This window comes from Gymnodraco acuticeps, unplaced genomic scaffold (assembly GCF_902827175.1).
Source record: "Gymnodraco acuticeps unplaced genomic scaffold, fGymAcu1.1, whole genome shotgun sequence".
Lineage (NCBI taxonomy): Eukaryota > Metazoa > Chordata > Actinopteri > Perciformes > Bathydraconidae > Gymnodraco > Gymnodraco acuticeps.
In genome coordinates this window covers 4,217,832-4,238,890 of record NW_022990947.1, presented here as the reverse complement: position 1 = coordinate 4,238,890, position 21,059 = coordinate 4,217,832, and the positions used below count along the sequence as shown (strand labels likewise).

General features: G+C 39.5%; 1 protein-coding gene across 3 annotated transcripts in view; it reads right to left on the bottom strand.

Moving 5' to 3' along the window:
• The window catches only part of LOC117558647 (pikachurin), a 31,089-nt gene that overhangs the window by 7,498 nt on the left and 2,532 nt on the right, over positions 1 to 21,059 (bottom strand). For 2 of the 3 annotated variants that reach the window (XM_034234961.1, XM_034234962.1), the window contains exons 1-15: positions 16,831 to 17,189; positions 12,883 to 12,992; positions 11,463 to 11,549; positions 10,165 to 10,191; positions 9,822 to 9,939; positions 9,580 to 9,715; positions 6,997 to 7,163; positions 3,731 to 3,843; positions 3,401 to 3,648; positions 2,669 to 2,856; positions 2,435 to 2,535; positions 2,255 to 2,355; positions 1,696 to 1,840; positions 1,269 to 1,458; positions 603 to 728 (exon numbers count right to left, since the gene is read on the bottom strand). In XM_034234961.1, coding sequence (XP_034090852.1) covers positions 603 to 728; positions 1,269 to 1,458; positions 1,696 to 1,840; positions 2,255 to 2,355; positions 2,435 to 2,535; positions 2,669 to 2,856; positions 3,401 to 3,648; positions 3,731 to 3,843; positions 6,997 to 7,163; positions 9,580 to 9,715; positions 9,822 to 9,939; positions 10,165 to 10,191; positions 11,463 to 11,549; positions 12,883 to 12,992; positions 16,831 to 16,924 — 1,951 coding nt within the window. In that variant the 5' untranslated portion in view covers positions 16,925 to 17,189. Of the gene's footprint in view, positions 1 to 602; positions 729 to 1,268; positions 1,459 to 1,695; positions 1,841 to 2,254; positions 2,356 to 2,434; positions 2,536 to 2,668; positions 2,857 to 3,400; positions 3,649 to 3,730; positions 3,844 to 6,996; positions 7,164 to 9,579; positions 9,716 to 9,821; positions 9,940 to 10,164; positions 10,192 to 11,462; positions 11,550 to 12,882; positions 12,993 to 16,830; positions 17,190 to 21,059 lie in introns of those variants that run through there. The other variant, XM_034234963.1, reaches the window with a different exon arrangement.

Here is a 21,059-nt window from a genome sequence, read left to right as displayed (position 1 = left end):
TAGAAAGACAAAAAATGATTTGGGCCAAGAGGGAAGAAGAGGTGTGAGCACATAGAGATGATTAAGAATGAAGAGGTGGAAGAAGAAGGAGTTGATGAGAACAAAAAGAACAAAAGGGAGGGAGGCTGTGGCTCAGTGGGTAGTGTGCTGGACTTCGAATCAGGGGGTAGCAAGTTTGAATCCCACTGCAGTCAGCAGGTCGTTGTGTCCCTGGGCAAGACACTTCACCCCAAATTGCTCCTGTGGGGATTGTCCACAGTACTGAATGTGTGTAAGTCGCTTTGGATAAAAGCGTCTAATGACATGTAATAATAATGTAATAATGAAAAGCAAATGGAGAGAAAGTGGGGATATAATGTTTGAAACCTAGTCTCACATGCAATCAATCCCCCTGCCTCTATATAACACATAATAATCCTCATCTCGAATAATGTTCCTTTATATTGCACTCAACTGGTCAGTAATTACTTTAAAAGGTTTCTGTGACAATCTATGACAGCTATCACAAAGGGATTTAAAGAAATATGACTCTTGATAACAGTGTGTGTTTTTAGGTATGAGTCAAACGCATTGAGTAGGCTTGAGAAATACAGTTGACTTACTCTCTTCACAAAGTGCTCCCCTGAAGCCGAGTGGGCACAGACAGATGAAGCCATCGGCACGGTTTGCAAAGCAAACTCCACCATTGGCACAGCTGACCAGGTCACACACACTGTCGCTGCACTCACCTGGGGGCAAGGGGGGGATTTAGACAGGGTTAGGGTTCTATTTATTATGATGCACTTAGTTTTTGCTGCAACTAATAGCTCAGGCTCTTCCCCCATTTAGTATTAGTATTGTAGTATTTAGCAATTGTATTCCGCAAAATCCTCTTAGGTATTGTGCACAACCATTAACCATTATTATCTTAGGTGATGACTACTTACAACATTTAGCTTCTTTTAAAAAAAAGAATATTAACATATTTGTTTGTCCTGTTTTGTTTTTGGTTAGAACTGTCAGGACCTTGAACAGAAGAATAATTGCTATCAAAACATGTCAATCTTTACAGTGAAAAAACTGGGCGATGAAGAAATACTGCCATATATATTCAAATAGAGCCCTCTAACCTCATTACATTACTTATGTACAGAGTCCAAAATGAGTTGTTTCCCTCTCCAGAGTTGCTCCTAAACTACTTGTCTGAGCATCAATATCCAAGATGAAAACCAGTGCATTATGGGTAATATGGGTTAGAATCATATACTGCTGGTAGTATGCCTCCTCACCTATATCTGCTCCGCTCAGAGCCCTGCCCAGCGGCCAGGGTCTAATGTCTATCACCTTGTTGTTCACGGTCAGACTCTGAATGCAGCCCAGAAAGCCACGATTTGTACCTGTTGCCCTGACCAGCCAATAAGCATTCGGGGATCCACCCACATACAGCGGGGAACGGAAAGTGATCTTGGTGTACTGGCCCTGAAAGCAAAGAGTGAGGATAACAAAATGTGCTTCATTACTGTAAAACCACTTTGGCAGCAATGTTCCACACAAAATTCATCCAAACCACAATATCAAAATAGTTATACTGCAAAAAGCTTTTCCCTTTTTGAAGCCGTACTGCACTTTAATAAATTGATAAATAGGTCTTATGCAAACACATATATTATGTAAAAATAATACAAATATGCAAGTGATTATGTGTGTTATTGTTACCTCTGAGCGTCCAGATAATGGGTTGTCGTTGTCCATTCGCAGCCAGCCGCTCATGCCATCTCTGGAGAGAGTGATTGTGTGCCACTGACCGACCACAATACGACTCTCACTTATTATTTGAGCTGCTCCTGTACCACAGTTAAACCTGAGGGGAAAACGATAAAATGTCCAGTTACCTAAAGTATGCTGACATTACACAAAGGATGAGTGATTCTATACAATTATATTTGCCATTTGTAAATACAAAATATACTGTATATTATTATCAGCTATATTGTCTATAGATTGAACATTTAAACACACCATTTTCTTTATGGCTTCACCCTTAAATCAAATGGGAATACAGTGTTACAAATGTCATCAATGTTATGCTAACAACCACATTAAGATGGTTCAAATAAATATTTTTCTTGAATGCTTTTGAAGAATTACATTCATTAAATTCTCAGATTTCCTTAAATCACATATTTAACAATCCAGTCTCTTAAAACCAGCAGACTTGTAAACTTTATCTAAAATAATCTACTCCTTTCATTCAGTGAGTCACAGTTGTCTTCACCTGTAGTGCAGCTTGCCTCGCACCAGAGCCAAAGAGGTAAAGTCTCCACGTGCGTGTTCATTCTCTCCACAGTATAACAACAAGCCATCCTCAGAGTCGGCCTGTACCACCGAAAAAACTGGATTAAAGATCTGTTCACCCTAAACCATAATCAAATCAAAAAAAGATATGGTGCTTTACCTTGAACTCCAAAGTGATCTGAAAGGTCTGGTAAGAGTTCTTCAAGGGTTCAAAGGTCATGTGAGAGAAGCCATGGAACCTGGGAAAGTTCACGGATACCACTGAAGAGGAAAAAAAGTCATCATAAGTTTATTTTGGGAGGGATAAAAGACGAAAGTATTATACAATTGATAGTTGCCTCTTTAGCATCACCACACTTTTACTAAAGCTTGAACTCAATTACACCTCCCTCACCCTCAGAGCAGTTGTCCCCTCTCCGTCCGAGGTTACAGTGGCAGCGGGAGCCTCCGCTGTCGAAATCGCTGAGACAGAAGCTGTCGGGGGGGCACACAGTGTCATCGCAGGTCAGCTCGTACATACGAGGTACCTCACCTTTCCAGGGGGACAATGTTGGGGCGGTAGTGGTGGTGGGAAAAGGGTTGCTAAAATCAAAAGAGAAAGAAAGAAGTTTAGTGATGTTACAGTATAGTCAGTGGTTTAGCAAATAATGATATTTCTATTTTAAAAGCAGTTGTATAATGTATCTATCAGCTCTTTCCTAAGTTTTAACTAAGAGTGATACCTTTTTTACTCTGCTGCAGGTAATGACATTCAGTACATCACAACCAGAATGGCAGCTTTAATTGGTGTGACATGTTACTGCTCTATTCTCCATCTATTATCACATGTGTAAGAGTATACAAAAAACGGTAGGTGGATCTTTGGAGAAAATAAAAAAGCCAGAAGGGACAATCTAGGAATCCAAGAGCAAGAGGATCTGCAATAAGAATTGTGATTTTGCTGAGATAAAAGAAAACCATCCTCATACCCCTGTTTTTTGTTCAAACATTAAGAAACATAAGGAAATCATTTATTTAAAAGAGAGGCCATAACGACCTCCAGCTGCTGATAAACATCAATAGTATAATCAATGTAAACCCTTCAGTAAAATCGATTATCAAGGTAAAATAAGGTTTTAAATCTTACCTGGTGGTGCTAAGTGGGGCCGTGGTTTTTGTGTAACTGGTGGTCCTGGGCTCTGAGGTGGATGAGAAAACCAGATCTGTGAAATCTGGGAAGATAGATGAGGTGGTGGAGGAAGCAGGCGTAGCAGTAACGTTGCGGGGAGCGATGGTGTTCATACGATAAACAACGTTACGGCCAGATGGACTATCAGGGCGTGAACGGAGCTGGGACTTCCTGTTGTCTTTATTGATTCCTGGGAATGGCTTTAACTAGGAAAAAATAAGAGGATTAATAATGATAGATGTGCCTAAAATTGGTATCCATGTCAAGCTGTAGTATGCAATCACCCACCTCCTCAATAAAGATGTCATAATCAGAGTCATCAATGTCAAAACCATCTTCATCTTTGTCTCCTGAGTCTGTGATGTAACGGCCGTAATACCCACTGCCAACTTCAGAAGCACCTGTTCATGTCAATAAAGATACATGATGTTTATTACATACTTCTTTACATTTCTTTATAACTGTTGATTATAAAATAAACCATGACTGCAGGTTTAGGGGTCAAACTAAGTTAGTGGAATAATAAAACACAAGTAAGCTGTTAGACAATAAAAATGGCCCTGACAACAAACAACATGGCAAATTCATATGAAAGTTGCACACATGGAGAGATTGAAGATGCATGGTTCCTATGTGGCTGGATGGGTGACTGTTTCCCAATGATAAACGATCACTGGGGAATATGAAAACATTTCACTGATGGTGGGACACAGATATTGAATAGTAGAAACAGCTTCTGGCCCAGCAGGTCTACCTGTTCGCCTGAAGCCAGGCCGCGGCACCACGTACTGAAACGTGTCTCCTCGATACACAACGGCTGCTCATAAGGTACAAAGACAAAAGCAGACAGTGAGTACTGTGAGCATAGCATGACACCTGGGTCCTTTTTGGTCAGTAGCTCTAGCTGAAGCTGCACAAATATTATTGCTTAATAAACCTATAAAGATTTAGCTGGTGTGGTTTAGGTTAAGATAAATAAAAGACATGTTAAATTGTTATTACTTCATTCAAATATTTATTTAGAAAGACAACAGACAACAAAATGTGTGTTTATCATGTGTTTTTCCTTTTTAAATTATATTTATATATGCTGCCAAATGTTTATGCTGTATTGCTGAAAATATTAATTATGTTGAAAAGGCTGAAAAATCTATCTTATCTTATATACTTGGTGTTGGACAATAGAAAATATGTAATTTTTACATTGACAACCTGTGAAGCCCCAAAGCCCCAAAGAACTGTGTTCAATCTGAATTTAGTTTAAAATAAAAACATCTATATTGATTCTGACACTTCTACATCCAACTCACAGGTGTAACCTTGCTTTGAGAAAAAAGATTATTAATGTAACCCTTTTAGAAGGGAAGATATGGTCATTTGTTCTGGGAATGTCATTTTCGAGCCAGACCTGAAAAACAGGCTCGGGGTTTAAAACAGGTTTTAACAGTTAAGAAAATTAAGTGTGTGTGTGTGTGTGTGTGTGTGTGTGTGTGTGTGTGTGTGTGTGTGTGTGTGTGTGTGTGTGTGTGTGTGTGTGTGTGTGTGTGTGTGTGTGTGTGTGTGTGTGTGTGTGTGTGTGTGTGTGTGTGTGTGTGTGTGTGTGTGTGGCAAGTTAGGGAATTAAAATATAATTTGTAGTTATGGATTGAATCACATCATAATTATACAACAAAATAAACTGTTTAACATTCTCAGATCTCAAAGAAACTTGACTATTTAATGGATATCAAGATTTAAAGAGCCAATTAGCACAGCCTAATAACATTAAATCCTGAATACTGACTGCTGGCATACAGGGAGGGGGGGGGGGGGCACCCAAAAAAGCCCTCCACTAATCTTCTGTTGTGTAACAATCCCCCTCAGTCCATACCCTGTTTCAAACTGCTATAAACACACACACACACACACACTTAAACACACACACATAAACACTGTCATAGAGAGAGCGACAAGAAAAGTATGTCAGTCAGTCAAGCCCACCCCCACTGTTCGATCAGGCTGCGGAGCATTGTGTGTGTGTGTGTGTGTGTGTGTGTGTGTGTGTGTGTGCTGTGTGTGTGTGTGTGTGTGTGTGGTGTGTGTGTGTGTGTGTGTGTGTGTGTGTGTGTGTGTGTGGTGTGTGTGTGTGTGTGTGTGTGTGTGTGTGTGTGTGTGTGTGTGTGTGTGTGTGTGTGTGTGTGTGTGTGTGTGTGCATTGATCAGAGCTGTGCATTGGCAGGGAAGGGGTCTGGCATCCCGTCCTTAATCCTGTCTGATGAGAATCGAGCGTAACCCGCTTTTATCCCCCGCTAAGGAACCACGCTTTTCCATCTCTTCGTTGTTGTCTGTCCGTATGTCTGTCTAACCGCCTTATCTGATTTGGCTTCATGTAACTTTCATTGACATTATTCCTTACAAGTTCCTTCTATCATTACCTCCCTTGCTGTGTGGCTTTGTAGCTTTGTCTCTGTGTCTCAGAGCAGTCTAGCAGGACTTAGGGCACTTAATTTAATCAGAGTAGTTTACACCAGTTGACAGCTAATAGCGTGTGACGCTCAAGCCGCCCGCCCACATGCAGCGAGTGAGCAGTGAGGTCTGTAGGTCACAGAAAAAAGTCTGGATAATGTGATTGTGTCTACATGGCTGTTTGATTTATTTGATGAATAGTCCTCTTGACTTTACTCCCAATAGTCTGACATGAAGAAGCATCCACTCTCACAGAGCATGACATTATGCCTTCACGTCTTTAAGTACATTGTTTGAATGTCATGGTCCCTAAAGCATTAGGACATTGCTTGTATGTGTGTGTATATGAAGTACACACCTGTGTGAATGTGCGTGTGTGTTTTAATATCAATCTGTGCTGACCGTCTCTCACCCATCCCCATCACCAGCAGCTGACTACAGCAAATATAATAATGTAAATGAATCCGTTGATCTCCATCATCCCAGACTCTCACGCTGTCAGGTGCTGTCCCAAATCCAAACTTAGGGAGGCAAAATGTGTTTCTGTGTCAAAATTCATAGAATATATTTTATTTATTCCAAGGTTTCCTGAGCCGGAGATCTTAACATCTAAAGACATTTGGAAAAAGCATCTAAAATGGCAAGATTTCCGAATATTACACTGTGGGATAATATGTGATGAGACTTTAACATAATTTACTTTAATTACCAGCTTCAATGTTTTCATTTAGAAAGCTAGACTAGGATTTGGTAAGTGAGCAAAGGTAAGAAACTGTCTATATAATAAAGCAATACTGAATTAAGTTATTAAGATCATATTTACATGTTGGCGCTCACTATAATCAATGCATCTATTTGTATTAAAATCATTTCCAAGTTTCATTGCTTCCCAGCGCAGTGAGTAAGAAAAGATTCTTCTCCACTGTAATGCTGGGGTTTTACATAGTGGTTGAACATTGTATAGCTTTGGTGAAAAAATAACCACAGTCTGTTTAGTTCAGTGTGGGTGTATTGTTCAATTTGCTTTGAAATGTGGTTGAAAGCAGACTAACGAGCGAGCTTTCCTGGCCGTCACAGCACGTTGGCTCAAAGATCACATTTTTTCTTACCGAGAGTGCGCACGGGGTTGTTGATGTTGCTGGGTGGGCTGACTCCGTGCATGTTGGTCGCCCTGACGACAAACTGGTACTCTGTTTCCGGTAATAACCCCTTCATAACCATGGAGTTAGTCTCAATGGGCTCACGGATATATGTCCACTCAGTGTCCATTTCTGGCCTGTGAACGACAAGATACACAAAATAAATGATTTGGGATTAATTTATCAAAAATGTTGCAATTACAAACACTTCCTTATGACATTTCACAAATAATTATTTTTTGACAAAAATTCTCAAAACATCTTAAAAGTGATTGTATTGAGGATGATGATGATGATGATGATGAAGATGATGACGACGACGATGTCGATGTTGATATTTATCTTTGTTTTCCTTGAAAAAGTCTATAAGTGTTTGCAAATATAACAATAACTAGAGACTGTAGATCTAAGTAATTCAAAGTCGCAAAAGAGAGAGACATTACTATTTTTAAGGCTCTTTAGAAGCTTTCTTATTTTTTCTTTAATCAGAGCATTGTTTTGAAAAGTAGAGCAAAAAAACAAAATGATGAACTCCTGAACTTAATTTATTCTGCCTATCATCTCCAGCTGCCATATTTGGTGCTGATTCTTTGCGCCTGGAGCCACGGCTATCTGTTGAACAGAGTCATCTTCACCACCAATCACTGTCTCTCTTCAGCAAGGCCTCTTTTGAAGTAGGGGGAGAAATATTTGCCTCTGATAAGGCCCTTTTGTATTGAAAAAGCGCCTGCATGCAAACACAGACGCTGATTCATGTCTACGCTGTCACAGTAAGTGACAGTTTCTCTGCCTCTGTCTCTCTGTCTTTGTCCCGCTCTCTTTACGCAGTCTGGAGTTAACTCTCTACTGCAAAAGGCAACACTATTGTGATTTAACTTAGTTTCGTCTTATATCTTTAGAACTGTTTTCTGTTTATTTGTATTTTTCTTACGGAGGCATTTAAACATTTTATCTCTCTTCTTTCATTATGGTCTGGCAATCAGACAGAGGACAAGGAGGATCATTATCCGACTTCCTTGAATTTTTAGCCTGAAGACTTGTCTAGACAGTGGCGGTCCTCCAGTGGTGCGGTGTGTGTGTGTGTGTGTGTGTGTGTGTGTGTGTGTGTGTGTGTGTGTGTGTGTGTGTGTGTGTGTGTGTGTGTGTGTGTGTGTGTGTGTGTGTGTGTGTGTGTGTGTGTGTGTGTGTGGTGTTGTGTGTGTACTTTTGTTTGAGTGTGAGGCTGGTCAGAAAATGAAATTCCTTATTTTTCGGGTCCCAGCTGATCCTCATGTCAAAACACAAGTGATTAGATTAAGCAGACCAGCAAAGGCCTCACGAAATTCAGTGTTAAAAGGATCTTTGTATTCTGTGTTGTAGTAATGTGACGAGTGATGAGTGTCTGCAGATGGTCTGAATAAGAAGGCTGAATGTGCAGCAGCTTTACAGAGAAAGCTTTTTGGAAAAAAGCTTTTTTAAATTTTCGTGTAGCCATTGTGTATTCTGTATATTGTCAATTCACTTATTTGCTTTTGCTCTGCTTATACGATTTGAAACTAAAGCCCAAAGGACAAAAATGTTGTTTCTAGTTTGTTTAATCCATACCCAAACCCATCTTCTTAGAAAATGTTTTACATTTAGTATCCTTGGATACCTTGGCATGATGACTATGTACTATCTGTATGGTTGTAGAAAATACCTAAGAGTATTTGTTCTGCAAAATAACCTCTCAGAATGGTGGTCTTCGTTCAGTTTTATCCAGAGACAGACGGCTTATCAATTAAGAGAATGACGATGAAGATCAAACCAGTCAGCCTATTCCCTTTCCTCCCACAGCCAGTTATGATACAAGGCTTTTTACTTAAGGCCGTTCTTTCCCTCTGTGACTTGGACACGTCAGTGTCTATATGGGTTGGGGTTAGTGTTTGTGTGAAACCTGAATGTAACTAAGTGCATCTGCAAATCTATAAACCTGCCAATGTGTGTTAGTGTGAGTTCTGGCAGCAACACTTTGATGGTGAGGTCGCAAGAGGCAGGTCACCCATTTAGAATATTATCAGATATTTGTTATCTTATAGATGTAGGTTAGAAGGTGCCTGCTTCTGAAAAAAAGTTGGTTTTATGAACTATTCAGACGGTTGATGACCAAAAGAAGGAATACAAGTAGATGAAACCGACCTGTAGCCACTATAAAATCTATGACAGGAGCAAAGGCCAAGTCAGTTGACTTAGTATTAAAAACTAAAAACACCATGAGGGGTGAAAGTTGTGCTATCGATAAGACACAAAACACAGGACTCACACCAAGTAGTTTGCATCTTGTGGTACGAACAATGTCTGGGTGTTTCTTTTTCACAACGTTACGTTTCAAACTTTAACATGTGTGATTTAATTATTTAACCTGTCATTTTAACAACCAATTTAACAACGTAGTAGTAGGTGCAGTTTGGCCTATCTCAATAGCAATATCCACCATTGAAGACTATAAATGAGTGATATGATTTGAAATAAATGGGCTTGTTTTATAAACATCAAGCTTCATTACATGTTTCTTTGAGTTTTGTAACGACTTACCTGATGTAGGCCACCAGGAAGTGAAGGACAGGTGCGCTTCCCTCGCTCTCTCCTTGCTGCCATGACAACGCCAGCTCAGTGTCAGATACAGCCATGACGACAGGCTGAGTGGGGGGTGATGGGGGCATGCACTTATCTAGTTGTACAGAGAGAAATTGAATTCAGAAGAAGATATTAACAATACACCATTGCAGGAACATTAGAATCAGCTGTAAAATGAAGTCACTACGACATATTCTTACCATGTGTGGCAGTGCTGATGTCTCTAGGCATGCTGGGTCGGCCTTCCCCTGCCCAACCATACGCTCCGACTGTCAATCTGTACTTAGTGTTCATTTTAAGATTACTGATCTCCACATCCTACAAATGTGAGAGTGGTAGAGTAGAGAAAAAGACAGATATGGATTAAGATCGCATCAAGGATAGTTCGGGGAAGATGGTGGAAGAGGACGAAAGACTAAATAACAAATAATTTAATATTTGAGATTTTCCGAGTGGAAAGTAGTTCAAATACAGCTGTAAATGTCAAGCTTGATAATAAACCAGTCCAATTTAGTTTGTTATAAAAGAGAAAATAATACTCACAAAGCTTGCTTGTCCTTCAAATTGGCCCTTTGGAGAAAAGAAGAGCAGAGGGTTACCTAAATGTTTAAGTGTATCAGTGCGGCAGATATTATGACAGATGTAATTGCAGGTCCAAAACATTCTAATATTCAACTTGATGTTAGTGATATGTGAAACATGGGGAATGTAATGGTCTAGTTAGTACAAAGTTGTATTTTATAAAAAAGCAAATAGTTCTCCAAAATAACTGGGCTCTGCAATTTTTTATATATCAATAAAACAGAAAACAGGGCATTTGCGCATAAATATTTTCAGCAGCAGATAAACACACAATTGGTGTTCTAGTAGCAGGACAATGCGGGATCAACTTTAAATATATATCAGTGTCCATGTTCACAATAATGCAGCAACATGTCACTATGGGAATAATTCATGTGTTTTCTATAGTTGTTTGGAAGAAAAAGGAGCTCTTTGGCATAGAGGAGAGACTTAGAGAGGGATACAATGAGTCAGGCTTTGGCTAAAGAGTTTTTTATTATCTTTTCTGGGGAGGGGTTTTGTGTTTTTGAAGCATGTTTTCTTCATGCAATGATAAAGCAGCTCTGCAAAGATTTGTTGGCTACCACAGCTGATAATTCCCACAGTGGAAGTTAGAGATGGATCAAAGTTGAGTGGTGAATACAATTGGGATACTCTATAGCACATGTGTCAAACTCAAGGCCCGGATTTAATTTCGGCCCGCAGGATAATTTTTAATTACTATTAGGTCTGGCCCGCCGGTATATTGCACGCACACCTTCACTCAATCCTGAGGGTTTCCTCAGCTCAGAGCCTGACCCCAAACATTGATGAACTTGCACCCAAGATGAGATGCCAAGTATCTGGCTTGAACTAGCATCACAGAGCAGCACACTGAGTTTCAATGGATGTTTCCTTTTGCACTTTTCTTCTTGCGACAACAGGGCATGTTTGTTTTTTTCTTTGAGGGAAATTGTTTTTTTGAAGCTGTTGTTGGCCTGTGGAAAAATGTAATCATAAGAAATGACTCTGATAGAGCCATAAGCAATGAATGCAACTGATTATTTTATGTTGTTTTTATAGGCAATAATTTAAGCTTTGTTAGTTCCAGGTTTAATATGTGCAATACGTTCATTTCAATAAGTTTTGCAATAAACATTGAACCAGTCCGGCCCTCGACTAGTACCCATTTTTAAATGTTGGCCCAGTGTGTATTTGAGTTTGACACCCATGCTCTATAGCATGTTCACCACTGATTTAAAGATAAGATGCTCTTTAAAGTTTAAAGTCATTGTGCTCACAGTGGTCAGCATGTCCAAGTTGAGAGGCACCTCCATCAGAGACCCTGTATCCATCGGACGACCATTCCTCATCTCTGTGTAGAAAACCTGAAAAACCCACACACATTGTCAACGAAAAAGACGCATACAAAGCTATATTTGTATATGAAAAATGTCCAGATTCATATTATTTCATAACAAATCTAACCTATTCTGTCAGTGTTGGATTTGACATTCATAAATATCATGTTTGCTATTTTGGATTAAAGCACCATTTTTGTTTAACCTCTTCCAGTATGAAGTCATGGTTTCTTAATAGATATGGGGAAAAAACTGTGAGGAAACCCGATCATCAATGATTTCCAAAGTGATTGGTTAAATGAACACATACGTTGATCTTAGAGCATTGGGGAAGCTAGGTAGCTGGCTAATCCTCTTAGTGCGGACATATGGTCAAAAGCAGAGCACACACCAACACTCGTACTGATCCACACTTTTGGTAATGGTTGACTCAAAACAAACAAAATAAAGGAAGGAAGGAAGGCAGGAAGGAAGGAAGGAAGGAAGTTAGTAGGGCATAATATCTCATTCAAAAGATTTTTATTTTTTTTAAATGTACGTATAAGAGAACATTGGCTCTTAGAAGTAATGACTGTGTAAAAAAAGAAAAGTGGTACTCCTTTTTCTATTCAGCATCCTGTCAATTAGTGCACCGACTATACACAATCTCTTGACCTGCCTTTGCATATCATAAAATATATATTTACTATATGTTTCTACCAAGAAAACAAATCACACTTTAGTACTCGAAGCACAGAGCGGAGCAAAACATCTATTGACAAAACGCTAAAACAAATATTTGTGACATCTTTCATAGCTATATTGCCCCCTTAAAAGCATACATCCAAAGTGAAGGGGTTCCTTTAAAACACAAGAAATGTTGAAATATCAATCTAGCCCTCAAGGCCATCTTGCTGGACAGTGTATTTGACAGGCACTTTATAAAAGATGGGGGCCCCAACTGAAAGGCTTGCAGAGGTAATGGGCATTGGCTTAGAAGAAAGAGAGGCAAAATGATTTATGACATATCCGAGAGGTTCTTTTTATGTTTACCAGGTTGAAAACCTTTCAATGCATTTTGAAAAGGAGTTTGAAGGGCAGGATTTTAAGCCCGCTGTTTGTAAAGCTAAATGTTTTATTTTCCTTTTGGTTTAGCAGTTTTTCTGTGTAGTGATTCACATTTACATGTGTGGATGGTACCCATATCTATGGTGGTACCCAGCAAGGAAGCCATCACAATGAAATCACTGCTGGAAACCCTGATATAAATTGTATCAAGCATCTCCCTTTTGGACCAAATTAAACAATATGTAAAAATAATACATACAATACTAAAATATCTGTGTTATTATTTAATGTAAAAGACATGCTCTGTGACTACCTTGTATCCGGTGATGGTGCTGACGTGTCGCCGGGGCATCTTCCATCGTACACTAAAGGCGGTGCAGTTGACTGTCTCCAGTTGGATGTCTAATGGAGGACTCAGGCGATCTAACAAATACACACAGAGACAAAATCAGTGAGGGCAACAGAAAACATAAATAAAAGCGCAAGTGATCAAATTGTTCATTTGATTTTTAGTGCTGATGGATTATTGAACAAGACTGTTTGATTTACATGGCAGCTTTTGACCAATGAAACATAGAATGAGCAAATTAAGCATCTCAGCATCCTTAAAATAAATAAATGATATATATAATATAATGTTAACAGTGGATCATTATGTGAAAGGTGCTGCTCCTGACACCAAATCATCTGCTAATGTGTCAAAGGATGCTCTAAACAACCCACAAAAAGAAACTCAAGTCAAAATAAATGATGGTGTTACTCTGTATGCTCAATGTCTAATATTTATTATATATAATTTATTTGTTGCTAACATTCATCAATGCAAATGTTCACAGCTTGTTCTGATGATAACAATGGTGCAAAGTGTCAGGGGAGGTTTCATAAATATAAAAATACATTTTAATTTATATTTACAACCTTCACCCTACAACTTGTGAAGATGATATATATTGAATACTACTTTCAGTTGCGACCGAATTGCCTGTCGATTATATATAAATGCTTTGTCAATACCACCATGAGGTTTGAACAAAAGCAGGTCTTTGGCAAAAGGTTTTCAAATAGCCAATGATTACATAAACATTACCTTACCTTTTTTTAGAGTTACAAAAGGATTTTTTTTAAATGGCATAACCCATAGCTCTCTGGGGGGGATTCTAATATCAACTGACTCGCTTCATATGTCATTATCTTCCTGGTTTGGAGTTATTAAAATCCTGGGTGTTTGTGTGACACTTCAAGAGATTGTCATTTCAGACTGCGGCCTGAAAACCCTCTTGAAGACGAAGAAGAAAGAGAACGGGCTATAGAGGAGTAGATCATCAACACCTCTGATGACCTGCTGTATATTCATCACCTGGCTTTAATAGAGATAGAGGAGCAGACAAGGACCCTTATGGCCTCGCAGTCATGCACTTTATGTCATACCATTTACACAAACACATGCTACATTCAAACAATGAAGAGGCTACGTGAAAATGCAGCATACAAATAGCTAAACACCTTTCTTTTTTATTTATCACCTTATTAGAGTAGACTTGTATATGTCCTGATCTGGTCTAGTTGACAAAAGGACAGAAGTCCCTCGTATACACTGACACGAGGAATAAACAAACGTTAATGTAGGAGGCAGATCTCTGTAAATTGAAATATCATGTAGCTACAGTGTTGCTCTTTTCCATTTTCCTGTTTCTCTCCTCTTTATTTCTTGTGACTCCCTTCTTCTACTTCCTAAGCCGACCTCTCTCCTAAATACACTGAACATCTCTTCTGCTTTATCGAACCCTTTCCCCTGCTCTTCCATCCAAGCGGGTAATTCAATATGTCAGCTGTATTCCCTGATCATCCATATCTCCCCAGGGATGTGTACGGGTGAGCTGAACTCACAGAATAAGAGTTGATGGAGAAAGAAATGCTTAAATCATTATTTGTATGTACATGATCATCAGTGGCGAACCATGTCTATCACAACTGGACCTTCTGTAGACACACACTTGTAGTTTGTTTTATCTGATTGTTCCAGGGTATTCTCTGAGTACAGCAGCTTACAATGGTGCTTCAAGGTAGCTCTGGGTACATTAAGCTTTTGACCATGAGTGAGGGACAGAATTATTTTCCGTCAACCTTGTTTTTGGTTACTCTTCAAGGTACTGTTTATGCTGTTATAGTTGCCACATAAGCTGCTTTTGCTACTGAGTCTTCAACTTGGCCGTACCACCCAGAAACCCCACTTGAATGGTCAAATCTAATGGGTGCATTGCCCTCGTACATGAATGGGACAGGAGAGGCCAGACTTTAGAGGTTATGCGAGGTGCAAACTTCTACAATGTACAGTATAAACACACTGTTTGGAAAATGGCCACAAGAGAGCACACTGTCAGCTACCAAAACATTGTCATTCTCTCTTGATAAAACAATTAAATAAAAACATCTGCATCCTCTCATGCAGAACACATCAAGGAACACACGTACAGTATTACAGGCCATCCCAAAATTCAACACACCAGGTTGTCAAACTACCACTCTGAGGTGTTTCCTTTGAAATCCCTTGTTACGCTGAAGTGTGGATGCAATAATTACACTTTCCAGTGGTCAGTAGCATTTTCATGTTTTACAGACAGAAAGAAATTCTTTGTAACATAAGTCAACATGACACAGGAGTCGCAGGATTTTGTTTACCGATTGGCTGCAGGTACTCTCTGGCTCTCTAGAACCAAATACACATAGACATTGAGTGGCAGCCAGACATCTTTTGGAGCAAAGCACCTGCACATTTGACTCTGATTTTCCGGCTCCACTTTTGAAGTCAGTCATGTGAAAAAACACTGCTTCCAGGTCTGTTTCATCCACCAAGACATGTGCTGCCCTTCAGCATGGCTTAGGGAAGGATATAAGATATTTGAATGAAATGTAAACTGAATCTGACAGGATTAACTGGGAAATGTCATCTCCTGAAAAATAAATTATATATTGTCATTGTTTTGGAGCTCCTTGGTAGCAGTGTTTAAAGTGGATGCTACATTACCATGTTGTCCTTTGTTTGATTCCAGCATTGGGACGTTTGTTTAGCTTGTAATACTCCTCTCTCTCCCCGCTTTTTTACTCTTTCAAATAAAGGTGAAAATGCCTTGTATAATATGAAAGAAAGATTCATTGTCTTTCAGAATAATTCCAGAGAGGGCTGTCAAAATCTGGCAAAAGTAAGACAATCTCGGGGAAAGACGTCATTCAATCTTAACTCTTTCCTAGTGCTATCAGCTTTGTTGTGTAAAGGCTGATGTGATTCATCTGGACATCTAGCCCTGTTGACACCCCCAACTCCCCGTCCCTCAGAAGGAAGCCTGAGAGACCTCAAAAACAAACAAAAAACAAGTACAAATGTCACTGGAGGTCATAGAGACAGAACCACAGCCGTCCACTGTATAGCAGTCCCCACTGTGGTGAGTCTGTGCTGACAGACAGATGTGATAGTTAGCCTGTGGGTCTTAGGCTGAGGGAGAAATACATCAGATAGACTGACAGTGAGAGAGAAAGGAAGTGATTGAAAGAAGGAAAGAGGGAGGAAAGGGAAGAAACTGTGACGGAAAAAGTGTACAGGGTGACAGGATATCAGAAAAGGGTGGAGGAGAGAGAAGGCACTGTGGGAAGGACACATCAACATCCACTGGCAAGTTTCCTTTGTATGCAGTTTATCCAAAGCTGGATACTTCCCTGTCTTTATTCGACAAACATTTCATATCTGGGAGAATCCCTAAAATATGTGTTTTAGTCAAAATGTTACCACGTTATATCCTTTTTATTTTCCTCTAAGTCACAAGTTCCTGCCTAAAATGTATCAGAACATATAATGTGTTACAATTACATCGTACAAAAGTGAGGGGAACTTCTTTAAATGGTCTATAAGTAACATGCTAAACTGTAGATTTTGTTGTAGAATTATCACTTTTATGAACAGGGGTGTTAAGTGGAAGGGCTTGTTTTGAACAGCAATGTTCATATTGTATAGCTTTTATCACAATAAAAAGGACTTTAAAGTTTAAATTAGTCACGTAGATGTTTGGGAATGAAGGCTTAAATTGTATTTTTCATGTACTGAAAAATCATTTCAAAAGCTGGCTTTATGATACTGGAGTAATCAAACAAATGGAAAGATGAACACACACAAATTCTGCCCTGATCCACAATGTTTCAATACAAAGGATTATCATGATATTTACTACACCATGTCAAATGTGGAATAAAGGTCAGCAGGTAAACTCACCAGATCTCCGAGCACTTGATTTTCTTGCACAAAGGCACACGTTGGCTGTGCATATTGCGAAGAGAAGTAACAGAATCCTTTCTTTAGATCCCATGTCTTCTGCAGGTCGAAAGTTTAAAACGGTCAAATTATCATTTTATCCCACATGCAAACGCGCCTGTAGCAGTAAATAAAAACAGACCTCTGTGATAATAAAGTTTCTCTCTGATCAAAATCGTTTTTTCATCCAGATTTGTCTTGCAAATGCCACTCGAAGACAGACAGAAACTGCCCGAGAGGAAAAGGCAGGTACGGTTTGACACTGATAAGATTACAGTCTACGAAAGATCAGTGGGTTGGACACATTGACGGACGGACGGACAGACATCCACTGTGCCCCACGCGCGCTGACAAACGATAGAGAGGGTTGTCCCGACAAGTCGCGCGTAATGCGCAATGACTAAAACAACTAAATAGTGGGCTCGATCATTTTTAAGCATGAATCTCGCTTTCTTGTCACGCTCAGGTCCGCTTCTTAGACAGCAGATGAGACGGACAGCGGAATGCAGGAACGTAGGGCCATTTAGAGCTAAGAGGATAACAAGCCTCTAATCCGCCCAACGGACACAGATGGAGATCATGAAGACGCAGAAGCAGAGTAACTGTACGGTGTGTGTGTGTGTGTGTGTGTGTGTGTGTGTGTGTGTGTGTGTGTGTGTGTGTGTGTGTGTGTGTTGTGTGTGTGTGTGTGTGTGTGTGTGTGTGTGTGGGGGGGGGGGGGCGGTGTGTAACAATTACTAAACAAGGCAAAACAATTCAATCTTAATTAATGTCCCACAAAGACATTGCTGTACTGATTATTTTGCGACTCTTTACTGATAATGTTTTTTAAGTCTCTATAATGACATACCGTTTGTTTGAAATGAATGCTATTTGAGTGTTGTGCACTTGTGCACGTGTGCGTGTAAGAGAGAGAGAGCCGTGTTTGCAGGAGTGCTCAGCCAAATCACTTCAGAGGCATTTTTCTTATCAAGTAGCTAGAAAAAGAAAAGGAGAGTGAAAGACGACTGGGAACAATGCACACACAAATTATACCTGGCAATGATTGGGCATATTTTCTCAGGCTTTGTGAAAGTGCACTTCATCCATCACTTGTCCTGCAAAAATCTGCCTCATTTTCGTTATTATTGATAGAAGAAAAGATTTAGAGACCCACATTATTAGTTACTGTAAGTCTTTAAAACTAAAAATATAATATTAACTAGTGCAGAGACCCCTAAGGTAGCTTCACATGTTCCTTATAGTCCTTTTCATAAAGACTTCGTCATTACAGTACAAATTGTACCAGCATGTTTTGTTAGGGAGAATGATTTTATTAGGCCAGGACTGAGTGAAGGTGAAATGTAAGTAAGACGTATCAAAGTATATGACTTTATTATCATGAGTGAGGGTGTGACATAACAATGACATTTCCTTATGATCCCCTTTGTAAAATTGTAAATTGCTTCAATAGTCTGCTTTACAATTTAACTCTCATTCCAGACGCATGCACCAATAGCAGCGGTTAACCATGCAATGTAAAATGTAATAAATAGCACTCAGTATAATGTAGTTGTAAGCTGCTTTAAGGATATCTGTCACTGTTGATGCATTCATCAATGATGCTGGTAAACTAACAGGCGATGACCATCACAGTATAAAAATACATCTTCATGGGAGAAGTTATAACTAGTGTGCATCAATAAGCACCTAATCCTAAATCTGCGTTAAAGACAAACACATTTTAAATAATAATACTCTATTTAAAGATTACAAACATGTGTTTTCCTTCATGTCATGCATCTATCAGATTGTCAAAAGATAAAAAAAGAAACCAAAAGAATCATGCCACCAATCATCATCAAAGACCTAGAACAAATACAACACGATATTAGTCTTATTGCACTATGCAGAAAATACATAATTTCTCTTCAACTTGATTCCAACCTTCCTCGCATTTGTCAATTGTATTTATCATAAACTCTCTGGGTCACAGAGGCATAATGTGATCTGATTATTCAAGTTTCTTCACCTGAAATTATCAAACAATCACACAATATGACCCAAACAGCCGGATAAGCATCTGCAGAGGTCAGAGGGAAATACTGTGAGAAAAAACATCATTACTGTTTTTGGAAAACTCTACCCTGTGTCAAATAATATAAGCTGATTTTGGCAAAGACTAAGTTACAATTTTAAAATATGCCCTAAATCAATTAAATCCTCTGTTTGTTTGTTTTTAAGTTGTATTTGGTGAAATATTTAGTATTTTGACTTCAATGGAGCAGGATCCCATTGTCATATTGTATCATCTAAATTACATTTCTAGCTCATCTATGTTCAAACAAAAGAAAATTATTTAGCATAACTGATGTGTATTGTGTTGTCACCATGTAGTTGTAAAATAAAAACATGTTTACTCATAGGACCAAATTTCAGCGACAAGACTTCCTGCTTTGATTTAACTTGTAAAAACTCAGTCAGATCAGCACAAAAGCTTTGGGGGATTTCCACGATGTAACACAACTATTCATTGAGAGCAGTGTCTGAGATGATTGTCACGTTGTTGCATGAACAAACTCACTGGTTCCATCTCCTGGACAAACACATAATCGCACAGACTGGACAAAGAGATGCAGGCAGCCAAAGCACAAACAAAATCATATATCTAACATTATCATACAAACAACCAGACCATCCATCTACTTTTCTGGGGAACTCACTCAAAAATAAAAGGGAATCACAAGGTAAAATTCTGATTAGCCTTGTAAATTAATTAAAATGTTTGTTTTTTTCTATTTTTAAAACAAGCTAATAAACCAGACTGGTGGTTTAGAAAATTGTCCCTCTCAAGGAGAAGAACAACAGTCGGAAGTCATAGGCATGTGACAGGATTTTGGGATGTTGGGGGAACTAATTTGTTCTTTCTCACCACACTACAAGATCATTAAAAATATCAAGATACATTGATTTTATTCCTCACTTGCATCAGTGGTTTTTGTTTGCTGTCACACTTCAACCATAAGGACTTTCAGTCATAACAAATCATAGACAAAATATAGAATTCTGAATTCATTTCAACTCTGTAAGTTAAACAAGAAAAAAGGAAATACAGAACATTTTACTCTCGGTTGTCAACACTGAGGTGTTTAATGCTGTACATGTTTACCATTACTATGTACATTGACATCAGTAAATATAAATGGTAAACAGTGTCCACTAGTGGCGGCATTCATCCATGCAAGTCATACGTGTGTGTGTGTGTGTGTGTGTGTGTGTGTGTGTGTGTGTGTGTGTGTGTGTGTGTGTGTGTGTGTTGTGTGTGTGTGTGTGTGTGTGTGTGTGTGTGTGTGTGTGTGTGTGTGTGTGTGTGTGTGTGTGTGTGTGTGTGTGTGTGTGTGTGTGTGTGTGTGTGTGTCTCGAGAACAAGACCCCGAGATACTTGAACTCTTTCACTTGGGGTAAGGACTCATTCCCTACTTGGAGTGGACAATCCATCGGTTTCCTGCTGAGAACCATGGCCTCAGATTTGGAGGTGCTGATCCTCATCCCAGCCGCTTCACTCTCGGTTGCGAACCGATCCAGTGAGTGCTGAAGGTCGCAGGACAGATGAAGCCATTAGAACCACATCATCTGCAAAAAGCAGTGGTGCAATCCTTAGTCCACCGAACTGCAGACCCCCTCCCCCATGACTACGCCTCGAAATCCGATCCATGTATATTACAAACAGGATTGGTGACAAAGCGCAGCCCTGGCGGAGGCCAACCCTCACCGGAAATGGGTCCGACTTACTGCCGAGGACCCGGACACAGCTCTCGCTTTGGGAGTACAGAGATTGGATGGCCCTGAGTAGAGACCCCCTCACCCCATACTCCCGCAGCACCTCCCACAGTAACTCCCTGGGAACTCGGTCATACGCCTTCTCCAAGTCTACAAAACACATGTAGACCGGATAAGCGTACTCCCAGGCCCCCTCCAGGATCCTTGCGAGAGTAAAAAGCTGATCCGTCGTTCCACGACCAGGACGGAATCCGCATTGTTCCTCCTCAATCTGAGGTTCGACAATCGGCCCTTACGAGTTAAGTCCATCAAGGTTAATGACAAGTTGATTTGCTCATAACTAGTTGATCATTTATGGTAATTTTCTATTTTTTGGGTAACTTTAAATTCTAAATCTTAATTTAGAATTGAAAGTTTCACATCCTGAATTA